The sequence below is a fragment of the Chiloscyllium punctatum genome, chromosome 6 (assembly GCF_047496795.1).
Source record: "Chiloscyllium punctatum isolate Juve2018m chromosome 6, sChiPun1.3, whole genome shotgun sequence".
In the NCBI taxonomy this organism is placed as follows: Eukaryota; Metazoa; Chordata; class Chondrichthyes; order Orectolobiformes; family Hemiscylliidae; genus Chiloscyllium; species Chiloscyllium punctatum.
This window is the reverse complement of record NC_092744.1, coordinates 37682506-37702109: the sequence shown is the minus strand read 5'-3', so window position 1 is coordinate 37702109 and position 19604 is coordinate 37682506. Positions and strand designations below refer to the sequence as shown.

The 19604-nt window shown below is 42.1% G+C and overlaps 1 protein-coding gene across 1 annotated transcript in view; it reads left to right on the top strand.

The window, feature by feature from the left end:
- Positions 1-19604, top strand: part of mccc1 (methylcrotonyl-CoA carboxylase subunit) — an 80799-nt gene that overhangs the window by 28151 nt on the left and 33044 nt on the right. The window contains exons 7-9 of the mRNA XM_072572448.1: positions 4467-4588; positions 4881-4992; positions 10684-10765. Coding sequence (XP_072428549.1) covers positions 4467-4588; positions 4881-4992; positions 10684-10765 — 316 coding nt within the window. The remainder of the gene's footprint in view (positions 1-4466; positions 4589-4880; positions 4993-10683; positions 10766-19604) is intronic.

The window sequence follows — 19604 nt, the reverse complement described above, 5'->3', positions numbered from 1 at the left end:
ACAACTCCACGGTTCTGTCGTGCATTTTCCTGAGAGCATCTGTTCCTAATTTAGGTGGCCCAGTTCCTGCCTAATAGCATTGTAATTCCCCTTCCGTCAATCAAATACTTCCCCATACCATGTGCTTCTATCCCTCTCCCTGAGTATACTAAATGTCAGGATGTTGTGAGCACTATCACCAAAATGCTCTCCCACCAAGATATCTAACACCTGGCCTGGTTCGTTGCCAAACACTAAATCCAATATAGCTTTCTCTCTCATCGGCCTATCTATGTATTGAGTTGGTAACCCTTCCTGGACACACCTGACAAAAACTGCTCCATCCAAACCATTTGAACTAAGGAGATTCCAATCAATATTAGGGAAGTTAAAGTCACCCATGACAACCCTGTTACTTCTGCACCCTTCCAAAATTAGATTAGATTAGATTCCCTACATATGGAAAGAGGCCTTTTGGCCCAACAAGTACACACTGACCTTCTAAAGTGTAACTAACCCAGACTCATTCCACTACCCACACTTGGGCCTAACTATTGCACCAAACAATATGGGCAAATTAGCATGGCCAATTCACCTGGCCTGCACACCTTTTGATTGTGGGAGGAATCTGCTCCTCCCTGTCTCTGTTTCTATTGGGTGGTCTGTAGAAAACTTCCAATAAAGTGACTGCTCCTTTTCTGTTTCTGACTTCCACCCAGACAGTAGACAAACCCTCCTCGACGACCTTCCTGTAGCTGTGATACTATCCCTGATTAGCAATGCCACTCCTCCACCTCTGTTACCTCCAACCCCCGTTCCTTTGAAACATCAAAACACTGGAACATCCAACAACCAATCCTGTCACTGGGATATCCAAGTCTCCGTAATGGCCACAATATCATAGTTCCAGGTACCGATCCTTGCTCTAAGTTTGTCACCCTTATTCCTGATCCTTGTTGCATTAAAATTGACACACTTCAACCCATCATACTGACTGCACCTTTGCCCTATCAAGTGCCAATCACTCCTCACGGACTCTGCATGCTGTATCTGGCTCTTCACTATCTACTCTGTGATTCCGTGATTAAGAAAGCGAATGTAATGTTGTCATTTATCTCAAGAGGGTTGGAATATAAAGGCAGCGATGTGCTTCTGAAACTTTATAAAGCTCTAGTTAGGCCCCGTTTAGAATACTGTGTCCAATGTTGGGCCCCACACCTCAGGAAGGACATACTGGCACTGGAACGTGTCTAGCGAAGATTCACACGTATGATCCCTGGAATAGAAGGCCTAACACACGATGAATGGCTGAGGATTCTGGGATTGTATGCATTAGAGTTTAGAAGGTTGAGGGGAGATCTAATAGAAACTTAGAAGGTAATGCATGGCTTAGAAAGGGTGGACGCGGGGAAGTTGTTTCCGTTAGGCAGGGAGACTAGGACTCGTGGGCACAGCCTTAGAATTAGAGGGGGTCAATTTAGAACAGAAATGAGGAGACATTTCTTCAGCCAGAGAGTGGCAGGCCTGTGGAATTCATTGCCACGGAGCGCAATGGAAGCCGGGATGTTAAATGTCATCAAGGCAGAGATTGATAAATTCTTGATCTCACAAGGACTAAAGGGCTATGTGGAGAGTGCGGGTGAGTGGAGTTGACATGTCCATCAGCCATGATTAAATGGCGGAGTGGACTTGATGGGCCAAAAGGTCTTCTTTTCACTCCTATATCTTATGGTCTACTCCATCATCTGATCAGTAGATCCGGATCCCAAACCCTGCCAATCTAGTTTAAACCCTCCCACAGAGCTTTAGTAAGCCACCCACCCAGGATATTGGTGCCCCTCCAATTCAGGTACAATCCGTCCTTCTTGTACCGGTTTCAACTTCCCCAGAAGGTATCCCAATGATCCACATATTTGAAGTCCTCCCTCCTGTAACAGCCCTGCAGCCACGTGCTCATCTGTACTCGCTCTCAATTCCTAGCCTCACTGACACGTGGCACTGGTAGCAATCCTGAGATTATTACTCTGCTTGTCCTGCCTTCTAACTTCCATCCTAACTCCCTATATTCGCTTTTCAGGTCCTCCTCCCTTTCCCTACCTATGTCATTGATACCGATGTGTATCACGACTCTGGCTGTTCACCTTCCCCCTGAAAAATCCTAGGTAAAAACAGTGACTCCAGATGCTGGAAACCAGAGTCTAGATTAGACTGGTGCTGGAAAAGCACAGCAGTTCAGGCAGCATCCGAGGAGCAGTAAAATCGATGATTCGGGCAAAAGCCCTTCATCAGGAATACAGGCCGAGAGCCTGAAGGGTGGAGGATAAGTGAGAAGAGGGTGATGATGGGGAGAAAGTAGCATAGAGTACAATAGGTGAGTGGGGGAGAGGATGAAGGTGATAGGTGAGTGGGGGGAGGGGTGAGTGGATAGGTGGAAAAGATAGGCAGGTAGGATAAGTCTTGGGGACAGTGCTGAGCTGGAAGTTTGGAACTGGGGTGAGGTGGGGGAAGGGGAAATGAGGAAACTGTTGAATATATTTTTTTTGAATCAGTAGTCTGTACTGTTTGTCCTGTTCGGATCCGAACTCTGCTGGTTTAAAGGTGGTCCGGAGTCCGTGTGGGATGAGTTGGTTATGGAGGCAGGCACTGAGGAAGCAAATGTGGCTGTAGTAACGAGTTTGTTTCAGGAAATGGTTGAAGAGCTTCAGGGCAGAATCCTGTAGACTTGATCCAATACATCCCTGACCCTGGCACTCAGGAGACATAATCACTTGGGAGTCTCATTCGTGACGACAGAATTTCCTATAACTCTCGCCTCTCCTATTCTTCCCCACTTCCCTTCTGAGCTACAGAGCCAGGCTCAGTGCCAGAAACTTGGCTACTGTGGCTTTTCTCTGGTTGGTCCCCACACCGCCAACAGTATCCAAAACGGTATACAAATTATTGAGGGGAACGGGCACAGGGGGTCCCTGCACTGTCTGCCTATTCCCTTTCCCTCTCCTGACGGTCACCCAGCTACCTTTATCCTGTAACTTATGTGTGACTGCCTCTTTATAACTCCTCTCTATCACCCCCTCAGCCTCCCGAATGATCCAAAGTTCATTCAGCTCCAGTTCCAGTTCCCTCAAGTGGTCTGTGAGGGGCTGGAGTTGGATGCACTTCTCGCAGGCGAAGTCAGCAGGGACACCAGTGGTGACCTTTACCTCCCACATTCTGCAAGAGGAGTATGCAGCTGCCCTAGCCTCCATCCCCTCTGCTCAAAATTGCCAAGTAAGATTATATAAATGAAAAAAAAGTCCTTTCCTTACCTAACCTCCTCATGGTCTTTTTTTTTGATTGGAGTAGTTTTCACTCATATAATTATATTCTCATCTTATATATTCATGCATGGGTGAAATGGCAAATTTTATGTGCAAGTGGTCAGCAACATTCACTTTTCACCTGCTCTTTCGTGTAACACAAAGCTGGATGGGATGGTCTGGACAAGGGTGAGAGGATGGAGAGAGGTAGGAGGAAATGAACTTGGTGGGGCAGGAACAGGCTGATATGATGGGTCTACCAGGACGTGGATATTGGGAAGGAGATAGAAGCAGACAGTCTGGGGTTATCTAGACTCAGTGTTAGCTTGCTCTCTCTCTATGGATACTGTCTAACCTGCTGAGATTTTCAGCATATTTTTGATTTCAGTACAGATTCCACCTTCTGTGGTAATTTGCTTCTTCCTCTTATTGTGTTGGATAAAATTCCAAGATTGACTTGCTCTGCACCAAGATTTAGAGAAGAATGTGGATAGAATCATGGCAAATTAAATATAAAGCATCACACCTTCAGGTAAATGTGAAGGACATAATGAATGGTGTTAACTGAAAACAATTTGGAAATAATAGTAGCTTCAGTGCTTTTAACAGTTCAGTTGCTGAACATCATTAAATGGGATTCCAAGATAGATTGCTCCATTTAAAAATAATCGTTTAAGTTAGTCACATTAAACTTATGTTAAATTTCATCATTAAGGAACAGAAGAAACATCCAAGTTCTGAGAAAGTTGCAGTGAAATACTATTATGTAGTATGGAATGGGAAATTATCAGGAAAAGTTAGAATATTACAAATAATCTGTCTTGAATAGCTGTAAATGGGACAGGTGATTAGTCTGGAGCACTGCTTTGAGTTAAACAGCAACCGCAGGATAACAGAACATTGAGCAGAATGTTACAGTCCCCAGCCAGTAGTTACGCAGGCAAGGAGACCCTTAAAATTCCCATGCCTTTGCATGTCCATAGCTGGCTGAAATTTTACAAGAGGCAGGAGAGACGTAGAGCTACCCATCAACTCGCATGTCAGTTGAGGCCCTTTAGTGGCTAGTTAATGGCCATTAAGTGCCTGGCTACAATTTTAAGGCCAGCGAGATGAGATAAAGGGCAACAGGGTAAACCATAAGGTTCATACACATTCACATTTTGAATGAATTTGTTCTATGTTTGTGTTTAGGGTATGCGTATTGCTCAAACAGAGGCTGATTTCATTGAACAGTTGGAATCTGCGCGTAGAGAAGCAAGGAAGTCCTTTGATGATGATGTTATGCTGATAGAAAAGTTTGTTGACAACCCAAGGTATGGATCTCCTGTTCTGAAATTTCACTTTTTAAAATTCTTCTTGAGTTGATTTTTATCATTCTGGATGGCACAAATTATGCAGAAATCTGGAAGCACATTATTTGAAATATTACTTGTATGCCAGTTATTACTACTTCCCAATTAATGGCACTGAATTAAATCCAATTTAAGTGCAACTATCACAACTACTCGTAAATGATATGACATGGGGAAGAGAACAATGAGATATATTTGCCACTGCAGCATATTTCCTGTTCCAGTGGATTAATGGATTTGGTTTTTGTTTTAGGCATGTAGAAGTACAAGTGTTTGGAGACCAGTACGGCAATGCTGTCTATTTGTTTGAGAGAGACTGCAGTGTACAAAGAAGACATCAAAAAATTATTGAAGAAGCACCTGGGGTAAATCTATTAGATTGTACTATGTCAATAAAAAAAAGCACATCTGGAAGTCAGCGTAAAAGATTGCAAAATTTTATGCGAGATTACATAGAACATTACAGCGCAGTACAGGCCCTTCGGCCCTTGATGTTGCACTGACCTGTGAAAATAATCTGATGCCCATCCAGCCCACACTATTCCATTATTATCCATATGTATGTCCAATGCCCATTTAAATGCCCTTAACATTGGCGAGTCTATTACTGTTGCAGGCAGTCCATTCCACACCCCTACTACTCTCTGAGTGAAGAAACTACCCCAAATATCCATCCTAAATCTATCACCCCTCAATTTAAAGACTTGTCCCCCGTGTCAGCATTCACCATCTGAAGTGTTACCTTCATAAGCTTTTGCACTCAAAGCTTGACCCAAACTCGAAACTACCCATACCACCACAGAGAAATAATCATAAGTTGGAATTTCAGTGAAGCACATCCATTTTTAAGGTTCAGTAGAGGTTCTAAAATGTAATATTTTTTACTGAATGGACATGAGTTGTCAGATTAAGAGCTTTAAAAAGAGAGATATATATAGAGAAAGAAACTAACACACCTGGGAAAATGCTTAAATGGTTTAGAATAATTTTTATATTGTTTTTAAGTATTTAAAGTGGGTTACACATAGCTGGTACATTAAACACGCTGACTAAACACTTATTTACTAATTCTACCAAAGCCAACTCTCTGCACCAGTAAATTTCTTTAGTGTGTAGCTAAGACCCTAATAATGGATTACTATTGTATTCTATGTAATGTGGTTTTATAAATAACAAATTCCATACATGATCCAGTTACATGTCCAATGCCCAATCTACTCATTTTAATATATTTGTATCTAAAATCAAATCAGATACAGAGGATCCTCGATTATCTGAAGGACACAGATGGGGAGTATTTTGTTCAGTTAATCGAATTCTGGATAACATTGTTTGCGATCTTGCCGGATAATCTGATAATCAGATAATAGAATGCCAGATAATCGAGTTTCCTCTGTAGATGCAATCACTGCTGGAATTCAGTGTGGAGAATTCTGAACCAATTTTATTTTATTTTTATTTTATTTTTCTCTGGTTAAGGGTACATCATAGTTTTTGAATAATTTCTATATAATACTCATTTATAAAAAAGAGTTTGTGAATTTTGAGAAGATTTGTAGCTCAGGTTGAGGTTTTGTATGTAGGTTTGCTCACTGAGCTGGAAGGTTTGTTTTCAGACGTTTCATCACCATACTAGGTAACATCTTCAGCACTGGTGGTGTAGCCCACTTTCTATTTATATGTTTGAGTTTCCTTGGGTTGGTTATGTCATCTTCTGTTCTTTTTCTCATGGTGGTAAAGGGATCCAAGTCAATGAGTTTGTTGATGGAGTTCTGCTTGGAATGCCATACTTCTAGGAATTCTCGTGCATGTCTCTGTTTGGCTTGTCATAGGATGGATGTGTTGTCCCAGTTGAAGTGGTGTCCTTCCTCATCTGTATGTAAGGATACTCGTGAGAGTGGGTCATGTCCCTCGCTCATTTACCACCGCCTGAGAAAAAGCACAGGAAATTACATCACCATAGGAAATGATGTCGCCAACTCAAGGAAATCCAAGCATATAAATAGAAAGGCTGCAGCACCAGTGCTTCATCCAGAGGTTCACTGAAGATGTTACCTAGTTTGGTGACAAAACATCTGAAAATGGACCTTCCAGCTCAGCAAGCAAACCTACAACATGAAAAAAAGTGGCTGGGGTATGAAGAAAAGCAGGTCGAAGTTTGCTCGAAGTCATCCATGCAATTAGTGACTAGGGGGAACCAATTGCTTGCCCAGTGGAAAAAGAAAGAGAGAAGAAAGTTATGATCACCTTGATTCACTCAGATATACCTCTCAGCCAACAGTTAAAGGATGATCTTAATGGAGGCTCAGGATTCGTCACCAGTCAGCTCTCCTCCATCTGCAGGTATGTGTTGTGGAAAAACCAGAACAGAGAAGAACATTTAAACTGTCAAATGAACCAAATCCTCAGAAATAATTTATTAAGTTTGAAAAGGATAGCTCTGTAATTTGTATTCATTTGCAAGTTATGCATGAAAATAATTAATGAAGTGAGGGTGACTGCTCTTGATACCAAGGAAATAATTACATGTATATGGCATCGAGCTACCCTGAGTAAATTGGATTCAATGGGAACCGGGAGAACACTGTCCATTGTTTTAACTAATACCTGGCACAAATACAGGTGGTTGTAGTTGTTGGAGGTGAATATCTTGACCCAAGCATATCAATGCAGGATTTCCTCAGGGTAGGTATTTTAATTAGCTAGTTTATATATACATTATAATCCAACCCTGGAGCAGCTGGGATTTAAACCTCCTGGCTCAGAGGTTGACACAATAATATTGCACCAAGGGAGTCCTATCAGCTTTTTTTATTCACTCTTGTAACATTTGCATCACAGGTTGGATCAGCATTTATTGCCCATTTCTAGATGCCCTTGAGAAAGTGGTGATGAGTTGCTTTCTTGAACCACTACAGTTCATGTGTTGTAGTTTGACCAACAATGTAATCAGAGGAAATTCCAGAATTTTGACCCTGCGACTGTGAAGGAATGGTGATGCATTTCCAAGTCAAGATGGTAAGTGACTTGGAAGGAAACTTGCAGATGATGGTGCTCTTGTTCTTCCAGGTGGAAGTGATCATGGATTTAGAAGATGCTGTCTAAGGATCATTGGCAAATTTCTGCAGTGCATCTGTAAGATGGTACAGATTGCTTCTGTTCAGTGTCTGTAATGGAGGGAGTGGATACTTGTAGATGTGATGTCAATCAAATGGGCTGTTTTGACTTGAATGATGTCAAGCTTCTCTAGGGCCGTTGGAGCTGCACTCATTCAGGCAAGTGAGGAGTATTTCATCACACTCCTGACTTGTGTTTTGTTGATGATGGACAGATTTTAGGGAGTCAGGAGTGAGATACTTGCTGCGGTATTCTTAGCCTTTGATTTGCCCTTGGAGCCACAGTATTTATATGGCTAGTTAGTGCAGTTTTTAGTCAATGGTAATCCTCAAGATGTTGGTAGTTGGGGTTTCAGTGATGGTAACATGTCGGATGTCCAAGTGTGATGATTATATTTCTCTTATCAGGGATAGTCATTACATGGTATTTATATGACATAGATGTGACTTGCCACTTCAGCCCAAGCCTAGATATTGTCCAAGTCTTGTTGCATTTGGACATGGAGTGCCTCAGTATCTGAGGAGTCGCAAGTGGTGTTGGATGTTGTGGAGTCATCAGTAAATATCTCCACTTTTGACCTTTATTATGGAGGGAAAGATTTTGATGAAGCAACTGAAGATGGTTGAGCCGAGGACACTACCTTAAAGTCTTTCTGCAGAGATGTTTTCAAGCTGAGGTGATTGACCTCTAATAACCACAACCATTATCCTATGTGCCAAGCAACAGAGAGTTTTCCCCTCGATTCCCATTGACTCCAGTTTTGCTAGTCAAATGTGACCTTGATATGAAGTGCAGCTATTTTGTCCTTGCTTGAATCAAGAAAATAATGAGCTCAGGAGTTGAAAACCCCTGGCAGAACCCAAACTGTGTGTAGGCTATTACTGAGCAGGTGTATTGATAATACTGCTTAACAGTACTGTTGATGACACCCTCTGTCACTTTACTGATGATTAAGAGCAGACTGATGGATGGTAGTTGGCCAGGTTGGATTTGTCCTGCTTTTTGTGTACAGGACGTACCTAGGCAATTTTCTATATTGTCTGGTGGCTAAGTCTATAAGAAATAAGAGAAAGAATAGGCCATTCAGCCCCTTGAGCCTGCTCTATCATTCAATAAGATCATGGCTAATCTGACATTCCTCACAGCCACTCTCCTGCCCTTTCTCCATAATCGTTGGTTCCCTATGAAATATACGCACATACTGTGCCCCCACTGCTCTCTATGGCGCGGAGTTCCAAAGACTCTTAACCCTTTGAGGGGAGAAATTCTTCCTCATCTCAGTCTTAAATTGGTGCCCTTTTATTGTATACACTGTCCATACAGGGAAACATTCTCTCAGGTGTCAGTGTTGTAGCTGTACTGGAACAGCTTAGCTCAAGGTGCGGCTCGTTTTGAAGCATAAATCTTCAGTTCTGTTGTCAGGCCCCAAAGCCTATGCAGTAATCAGTGCTTCTGATCATTTCATGATAGCAAGTAAAGTGAATTGAATTTGCTGAAGACTGGCATTTGTAAGATTGGGGGTCTCTAGAGGAAGCTGGGATGGATCATCCACTCAGATTATTACGAATGTTTCAGCATTATCTTTTGCACTGATGTGCTGAGGTCACTATCATTGAGGATGAGGACATTTGCGGAGTCTCTCCCACCAGTAAATTATTTAATTGCAGGACACTGTGCAGAGTTTAAATCTGATCTGTTGATTGTGGGATTGCTTAGCTCTCTCCATCATTTGCTGCATTTGCTGTTTGGCACGCAGGTAGTCCTGTGTTGTAGCTTCACCAGATTGATACTTCATTTTTTAAGGTATGCCTCACGCTGATCCTGCAATCTGCATTGAACCAATGTCCATTCTGGGCTTGGTGGTAAAGGGGATATCATGGATGACATTCGTGTATGGTTCTGCTGCTGCTAATGGTCCACAGAGCCTTATGGGTGTTCTGTCTTGCTAAATCTGTTCAAAATCTGTTTGCATTTAGTATGGTGATAGTGCCACGCAGAGTGATGTATTCTCGATTTGAAGGCGGGACTTGGTCTCCACAAGGACTGTGCAGTGGTCACTCTAACATTCGCTTCCTTCACATTCGATATACAGTTACGGTGTATCATTACAGGATGTGCTGCAGCAACTCATCTAGACTCCTTCAACCGTGATTTTGATCACCTGGAAGGACAAGGAAGGCAGATACATGAGAACATCGCCACTTGCAAATTCCCCTGGAAGTCACAAACTATCTGACTTGGAATTATATCACCACTCTCTTGTTTTTCTAGTCACGAGATGAAAACTAGGAATTTGCTTCACTGTGGAGTGTACCTGCACTCCACAGGACTTCTGCGGTTAAAGAAGGTGGCTCACCATCACTTTCTCAAGGTCAATTCTGGATGGACAATAAATTCTGGCATGACCAGTGACACTACATCTCATGAACAAAACAAAAAAAAAAATGACTTTATTGGGACCTTATTGAGGTTCATATGTTACTATACTTCAACATACTGTTTCATAAAGATTCTGTTAAATTTACTTAATGTTGGCAAGCTGGAAAAGTCAGCCTTTGTTGCCCATCCAAGTTTGCACAGGTCTAGACAGCCTTCTCAAATTGCTCAGTAGTTTGATGCAACTTAGTGCCTTGTTCAGCACTTCAAATGTCAGCTAACAGTGACCTGAGTGACTGACAAGCCAAACCTTAAAAGTTATTAGTGAACTTGTGGGTGTTTGCAGCTTCTATTGAGAGCAGCTTTTTAAAACTGAATTCAAATTGCTGTGGTGCAATTGTAGCTTGCTGTCATGAATATTACCTTCAGACTCTGAACTACTTGTCCAATACCATATGCGCAATGCTCCTGAAGATACACTTTTCGAACTGAAACTTAAATCTGTTCTTCAAGCGTCATGTGCATATAAAATCTAAATATTTTTTCTTGGACTTTGATTGTAGCCTGGAATTAGCCCTGAGGTGAGGAGAAGACTTGGTGAAGCTGCTGTCCAAGCTGCTAAAGCTGTCAATTATGTAGGAGCTGGTAAGTAAACATTCAATGCAAATAATAGAATCAGATCCTTATTGTGGACTCTAGACTTTTCAAAATCAGTGGCCTATCAGGGGCTAAAACGATGTATGAGGATTTTTCTCCAAGCATAGCTGATGTCATTCTGTCAAGCTGTTCAAAGGCAAAAGGTTGAAGAAATTTGGTGGCAACTTTTAATTTAATGTTTTTTGTTTATAGGAGCAGAGTGCAAATAAGAGCTGAGCAGAAAGGAACAGGACAACAACAAGTACTAGCATTTATGTAGCAGTTTAAATGTAATAAAACAGGACTGTTTCCAAACAAAAATTGACACTGAGCCACACAAGGAAGTATTAGAGCAGATGCCTAAAAACGTGGTCAAAGAGGTATGTTTAAAGGAGGACAAAGAGACAGAGATGTTTATGGGGAGAATTCCAAACAGTGGGGACTATTCAACTGAAAACAAGGACACCAATGGTGGAGAAATTAAAATAGGAGGTGTGCAAGTCGCCAGATCTGGAAAAGTGTTATCTGGGAGGTTTGTCGAGCCATAGGTGATTCCGGAGATGGAGAGGAACCAAATCATGGGGAAATTTGAAAACAAGAATATTTTTTGATATCAAGGTACTACCATCCCAGAAAATCAGCTAGCGCAGGGATGAGTAACATGTGATGTGATCTTTGTTTTAATTTCTTTTGGGATGTGAGCATTTTTGGCAAGGCCAGCGTTTGTTGCCAGTCCCCAATTGACTTAGGAAGCATTTAAAAGTCAACTACATTGTTGTGGTTCTGGAGTCACATAAGGCTAAATAAACTAGGTAAATAAAGAAAAGCCAAAGAACTGTGGATACTGGAAATCAGAAGCAAAGCCAGAAATTTCTTTAAAAACCAGCAGGTTCTGCAGCATCTGTGGAGAGTCAAGATTAGAGTGGTGTTGGAAAAGCACAGCAGGTCAGGCAGCATCTGAGGAGCAGGCCTCATTCCTGATGAAGCGTTTTTGCCCGAAACGATTTTTCTGCTCCTTGGATGCTGCCTGACCTGCTGTGTTTTTCCAGCACCACTCTAATCTCCAGCATCTGCAATACCCACTTCTGCCTCTGTGGAGAGACAGCAGAGTTTCTGTTTTGGGTCCAGTGACCCTTCTTCAGAGACAACAGATATCTTACTTTTCCTTGAGACGTTAATGAACCAGATGTGATTTTACGATAGTAGTTTCATGGTCACCTTATTATGCTAACTTCCAGTAGTTGGCTACAAGAGTCTGAGAGCAAGTTTCTAGTCATTTATTATCCAAGTGAACACAGGGAGAGTATTTTTGAGATTTGCAAGAATAACTGAATACCAAAACATTCACTACCTTAATATCACATGGTCATGTAGCCATCTCATTATCCGAATTCCAATCTTATTTCAATCTCATAAGAAACAAGTGTACACTCTTGTCCCAAGTTCATATCTCATCCAGGTTTAGTACAAAGAACAAAGAAAATTTATAGCCCAGGAATAGGCCCTACAAGCCTGAGCTGATCCAAATGTACTGTCTAAACCTGTTGGTCAATTCCTTAGCATTTGTATCCCTCTGCTCCCCACCTACTCATTCATCTGTCCAGACGCATCTTAAATGAATCTACCATGCCTGCCTCTACCATCTCTGCTGGCAACGCGTTCCAAACGCCCACCACCCTCTGTGTGAAGTACTTGCTGCGTGTATCCCCCTTAAACGTTCCACCTCTCACCTTGAAAGCATGACCTCTCGTTATTGAATCCTTCACCCTGGGAAAAAGCTTGTCTCTATCCACCCTGTCTATACCCTTCATGCTTGTGTAAACCTCAATCAGGTCCCCCTCAATCTCCTTTTTTCTAGTGAAAATAAACCTAACCTACTCAACCTCTCTTCATAGCTAGCACCTTCCATACCAGGCAACATCCTCGTGAACCTTCTCTGCATGCTCTCCAAAGCATCCACATCCTTTTGGTAATGTGGCGACCAGAACTGTACAGAGTATTCTAAATGCAGCCGAACCAATGTCTTGTACAATTTTAACATGACTTGCCAGCTCTTATACTCAATACCCCGTCCAATGAAGGCAAGCATACTATATGCCTTCTTGACCACTCTATCCACCTGTGCAGGGTACAATGGACCTACACTCCCAGATCTCTCTGCCCATCAACTTTTCCCAAGGCTCTTCCATTTATTGTATAATTCGCTCTGGAATTAGACTTGCCTAAATGCATCATCTCACATTTGTCTGGATTGAAAGCCATCTGCCACTTTTCTGCCCAACTCTCCAGTCTATCTACATTCTCCTGTATTCTCTGACTGTCCCTTATACTTTCTGCTACTCCACCAATCTTTGTGTCATCTGCAAACTTGCTGATCATACCAACTTAATCTCATCATAGCCAGGTTGTCCCTGATAATTTTAACTTCAACCTTTATATATTTATTTCATCCTACATCCTACCTCTTCCTCCCACCCCCCGCCCTAATCTTCATTATCCTAAGCAGTTAATCCTTTATCATTCCCAAGACCTTTCTGAAAGGTTCCTGTTGTTCTTGGCCGTCATGGTGTATAAGGTTTAACTAGAGAAGTGTTCTCTTTTATGGTGAAGATTGAAGTCCCTATCATATTACTAGTCCTGTGTCATTACCAGTCCAGTTCCTTTTCACTATGCCACAAAGAGATTAGGTTACAGGTAGCATAGTTTTAGATGAGCTCAAGTTTATGGAGGGTGGAATATGGGACAACAGCCAGAAGAGTATTAGAATAATTCAAAGGAAACAGAAACATGAATAAGAATGTTAGGAGTAGATAACTTGAGGCTGGGACAGTCAGCAATATTATCCCAATAGATCTAAGACCATTTTGATAATGGAATAAAACCACAAAATGTTTTTAGGTCTGGCAGCTCAGCTAGGAGAGAGAAACTGAGTTACTGGCTTCAGGGAAGGATTCTACAGTGTAACCCTTATAATGAAAGTCACTTCTAGGATTATAATTTACCTGACTTGGAAAGTAAAAAGCCATCAGGAGCTAAGAATAATTTTACAGTGCTTCCTGAAGAATGAGCGACAGTTAGTGATAGTGTAACATATAACCATAGTGGGAGATACCGTGTCATGCTAAAAGTTAAATGGGAATCTACATTTGTGGTTTAAATTATAAGTTATGTACAAAAAGAAAGATTTGGACAACAGTACTTTTTTGTAATTTGTTACAGTAAACAATTAAACTGTTATAAAGCAACTTGAAGTTTGTGTTATTGGTCTGTACAGAGATTGTAACAAAATGGTTGGAGCTGGTAGGGAGAAAGCAGGTTTGGATACAGTGGCTTCTGACTTCTCATTATTAGAACATAGAACAGTGAAACACAGGAACAGACCTCCTGGCCCACCACATCTAGGAGTAACTTCTCTCCTGACTCTCCAAAGCCTGTCAGTCACCTACAAGGTGCAAATCAGGATATGTGATGGAATTACCCTCACTTGTCTGGGTGGGTGCAGGTCCAACAATACTCAAGAAGCTTGACACCGCTTGATTGACACCGCATTCACTCCCCACCGCCACCGATGCTCAGTAGCAGCAGCGTGTAGTATCTGTGAGATGTAGTGCAGATATTTGCCAAAGATCCTCGGTCAACACCTTCCAAACTCAGGACTATATCCATCTTGAAAGACAAGGGTCACAGATGCATGGGAACACCACAACCTGCAGGTTTTCATACAAGCCAGTTTACCACCCTGTCTTGAAAATATCTCACTGTTCCTTCACTGCCAATGGACCAAAATCCTGGAATTAATTCCCCAAGGGCATTATGGATCTACCTCCAGTACATGGAAGGCAGCTGTTCAAGAAGCTAGTTCATTGCCACCTTCTCAAGGGCAACTAGAGACAGCAGTGGCCAGCCAGTGACATCAACATCCCACAAATGAACTTTAAAAAACGTCTGCACTGACCATGATTAAAGACAAAAAAAACTGCAGATGCTGGAATCCAAAGTAGATGGGCAGGAGGCTGGAAGAACACAACAAGCCAGGCAGCAGGAGGCTGGAAGAACACAACAAGCCAGGCAGCATCAGGAGGTGGAGAATTTGAAGTTTTGGTTGTAAACCTTCTTCAGGATTGCGGGTAGGTTTAGGGAGGACTGCAGATAAAGGGTGTGACGGGGGGGGGGGGGCGGGTGCAGGGTAGTGGCATGGGATAGGTGAAGGTAGGTAGAGGCTCCGACGTGGTTCGTCAATGGGATGACTGTATCTGGTTGCTGAGGAGATGTGGGGATGGAGGTGGAGGCTGGGAAGGGAGTCGGGGGATGGGAAGGGAGGTTATTTGAAATTGGAGAACTCAATGTTGAGTCCTTCAGGCTGTAGGCTGCCCAGACAGAAGCTGGGGTGTTGTTCTTCCAATTTGCGGTCTGATTCGCTGTGGCAATGGAGAAGGTCAAGGTTGATGATGTTGGAAAGGGAGTGGGACTGACCATGAATGCCATTCTAAACTAATCCCACTTACCTACACTTCATCTGCATTCCCCTATCCTCTTCTTCTATAGTCCTATTCTCTCTTCGTACTTCAGTCTTGCCATTCAAAGAATCGGTCTGGTCAACCTTTGTTACACTCCCTCCATAGCTAAAATCTCCTTTCTCAGATCATGAGGCTAAAACTGCACACCATACTCGGTAAGTGTGGTCTATGCAATCATTTGCAGGACTGCACTTAATTTTTAAAAAAGTTAACCTTATTCAGTGCTGGATGGTGGACAGTCAGTATGCCGTAAGTAGGTAGAGTGGAGTGGTTGAAGGGGGATGGTGAGATGGGGCTGAATGTAGTCATTGAACATGTGGAACCTGATGTGCTCTCAGAAGATGTCTATTAATGGCACATGAACAAAAAATAGAAGGGAGCCAAGAATATATTATTGGGAATCACTGGTGGTAATGATACAGCAGTAAGAAGAGAAACCATTACAAATAATTCTGTGGCTACTGCTGGATAGTTAGGAATAGGACCAGGAGATTGCATTCCCTTCCAGCTAGATGAGAGGCTTTGGAGGAGGATGTTGTAGTCAGAGCCTCAGATATTATGGGGAGAGATGAGTAGAGATAATTTACATTGGTCATATTCAGATGGGATGGAAATTCTGACTTTGATAAATGACTTGAGTACAGTCGGTTCTGCTATAACGTCCACTTCTTCAATGTGAATTGGCTTTAATGCGATTGAAGAACTTCGACCATTATTTTTAGACCGTTAACCTTTCTTACCTGTATTGGCTATAATATGATTTCAACTATTGCACGATTTTCTTATAATGTGCGATCACATGAGAACCGAACTGTTGCGTTATATCAGAACTGATTACTGTATCTGGACAATAACCTAACTGGAGGTCAGAAAAATTGGGCATAGTTTGGGAAGCAACAGCATGTTCAATATTAAGAGGAAAGTTCAAGATTAAATCTTATTTTCAAGAATCGGGTCAGTTGTAGGTTTTTTTTGAGGAGAAGGTAGCTAGAAATTGTGGTTGGATGGTCAGTGGTTTATTAGCGTTAGGTCTGAGGAAGTAGGCCGTGAGACTTATGAGTGAATTAATTGACAGCATAACGAGAGAGAGAAGAGAAACTGGAACCAGAACCAGGGACACAAGTAAGAAGAGATCTCCATTTTAAGACAGATAGGGAGAAACATTTTCTTTGGGGGTTGTTAGTGTGTGGCATTCCCTTTCTTAGAAAATCATGGAAATTGGATCATTGAATTTATTCAAAGCAAAGTTAGATTTTTGATAGGCGTGGGAGTCAAGGGTATGGGGTATGTGGAGCCTGGACAAGAACTGTATCAGCCATGGTCTGATTGAATGTTGGAGCAAGCTCAAAAGGAGAAATGACCTACCCTTGCTCTTAAGGCGAAAGTGAGGACTGCAGATGCTGGAGATTAGAGTCTCGATTAGAGTGGTGCTAGAAAAGCACAGCAGGTCAGGCAGCATCCAAGGAGCAGGAAAATCAGTGTTTTGGGCAGGAGTCCGTCATCAGGAAACGTTGGCTTTCCTGCTCCTCGGATGCAGCCAGACCTGCTGTGCTTCTCTACCCTTGCTTTTAAGTCCTATATTCCTTTGTATGATGCAAGTACAGAGCTAGGACAGAGGGAACTTTTAAAAAGTTGACGGATGGGTATTTGAATAGGAAGGGTTTGGAGGAATATGGGCCGGGTGCTGGCAGGTGGGACTAGATTGGGTTGGGATATGTGGTCGGCATAGACGGGTTGGACCGAAGGGTCTGTTTCCATGCTGTACATCTCTATGACTCTATGTCGTAGAAAACAGGGAAGTTGCAAGAGCAGCTCTTCAGATGACAAAGAAGTCCAAAATATCCCTTACTTTACGTTAGAGAATGAGGATGAAGAGTCTGAGGAGAGGGTCTAAGAAGATAGTTTGTAATAGTAAAAGAGAAGCTGGATATTACGTTTGTATTCTTGGATGGTCTTGGAGTATTGAGCAGTTTTGATAAAGGAATAGCAGAGACTATCAGTGCTTTGTGATGCAGCAAGATGTGGCCATGAATGGCTAAACCTATTGTTTCAAATGAATATTCAAATCCACTCTCCTTGGATTTAAGGGATTGGAGATTATGGCTCTTATGGGGAAATGATCAGGGTGAGAGAGAGTGCAATAATGTGAACAGATCCATCTGGCAGGAGGACAATCTGTATTACAACTTTCCAATATTAGAAAAGATCAAATAATGTCCAGATACTCATACTGACTAGATTAGATTCCCCACAGTATGGAAACAGGCCCTTTGGCCCAACAAGTCCACCTGACCCTCCAGACCCATTCCCCTACCCTATATTTACCCCTGATTGATGCACCTAACACCATGGGAAATTTAGCATGGCCAATTCCCTGACCTGCACATCTTTGGACTCAGGGAGGAAACCGGAACACCTAGGAAACCCACATTTGGACATTCTCCCAGTGTCTAGACCCTACACAGACAATTGCCTGAGGTGGGAATCGAACCTGGGTTCCTAGTGCTGTGAGGCAGCAATGCTAACCACTGAGCCACCGTGCCACCCGTGACCTTGTGACATTCTCTCCATTGCCAAGGTTGCCTACTTTCACTTCCATAATAACATTGTCAATTTTCGCAACAACTTCTGAAAAGCTGAAATCTCAACCATGTTTTTGTTGCTTCCAGACTGTACTCTTCTTCTGGCTAGTTTTCCAACTTACACCTTTTGTAAACTTGACTTCAACCAAAACTCTGTTGTCCGAATCTTAAGTTGATCCAAGTTCCATTCACTTATGTTTGGCGGTCTACGTTGCTTGACAATGTAGTCAATGGGAGCCAATATCTTGAATATAAAATTGCATTACTGGCTACCAGTCCCTCCATGGTTGTACTTGTCTACCTCTTCCCATCCTATAAATCTTAGTATCGCTATTCTTCGCCAATTCTGATCTCCAGATCCCCAATTTCTAGTGCTTTACATTAGGAACTGTTCCTTCAGCTGCCTAGATAGCAAATTTTGGAAATAAAAACAGAAAATGCTGGAAAAGCTCAGCAGGCCTGGCAGAATCTTTGGAGAGAAACCAGAGTTTGTTTTAGGTCCAGCAACCCTTCCTCAGAACTAAGATTTTGGATTTGACTCCCTAAATCTGTGCTTTGAGACATCCCTTTAAAACCTGATGCTTTGGGATGGCATGGGGGCTCAGTGGTTAGCACTGCTGCCTCACAGTGCCCAGGACCCAGGTTTGATTCCAGCCTTGGGAGACTGTGTGGAGTTTGCACATTCTCCCAGTGTTTGGGTTTCTTCCAGGTGCTCCAGTTTCCTCCCACAATCCAAAGATGTGCAGGTAAGTTGGATTGGCCATGCTAAAATTGCCCATAGTGTTGTGTGGGTTAGGTGCATTAGTCGGGGGTAAATTTAGAGTTGGGTAATGGGTCTGGGTAATTGACTGTTCAAAGGGTTGGTGTGGACTTGTTGGGCCAGATAGCCTGTTTCCACATTGTAGGAGTTCTAAGATTCTTTAGCCAGGTCTTTGATAACATATCCTGATCTTTCCTGATGTGGCTCAGTGTCAGATTTTGTTAACACGAGATATTCTGCTACTTAACTGCACTATAGAAATGCAAGTTGTTGTTGTGTCACTTGCATTTTGGATATCAGGTTGATAGGAGAAACTCCATATATACATTTTTGTACCTTGGATCTCTCTAGTTTGTTGAAATCGCAATTCAAAACATGTGCTTCTCCTCTAACTTATCCTTCCCCAAAACTGCAAACCTAAAACCTTTATCCCTCAGGCTTTCATTTCTTTTAGAATCATAGGCTTTTTAAAGCTTTTAATCATTTTTAGATGTCATTTAGTCATCAATTCCTAATCGATTCCTTGTTCTCCTTTGCTCTTTGCAAAGCAAAAAATATGATGTTATGCACAGTTGCCTGCTCCTACCTTTATTTCTCAGTTTAAAGAAAGGAAGTCCCATCGACACAATGCATTGATTTGTATTGAAACTATTTTATAATATACGTTATTTCCACTTCTGTAATTCCTGTTTATCATTGCTTATTGCTATTTGAAACAGAACTATACAACTTCTGGTGATAAATCTATGCTGATTATAGCATATTGCAATACATTTGTATTTTGAAGAAATACACTGAAATTGTGAAGAATGTCTAAACTTATCTTCCAACTCTTGATTCCCCTCCCCTTCCCGCTTCAGAAGTAGCAGCAATAGCTCTGGAAATTGAACCTCCTTCTGCAGTATTTAATATTTGAACATGATGACCTTCATTGGCTTCACAGTTAGGTTTACATAAAATGGAAATTGAAATTGTTGATAACAACGTGA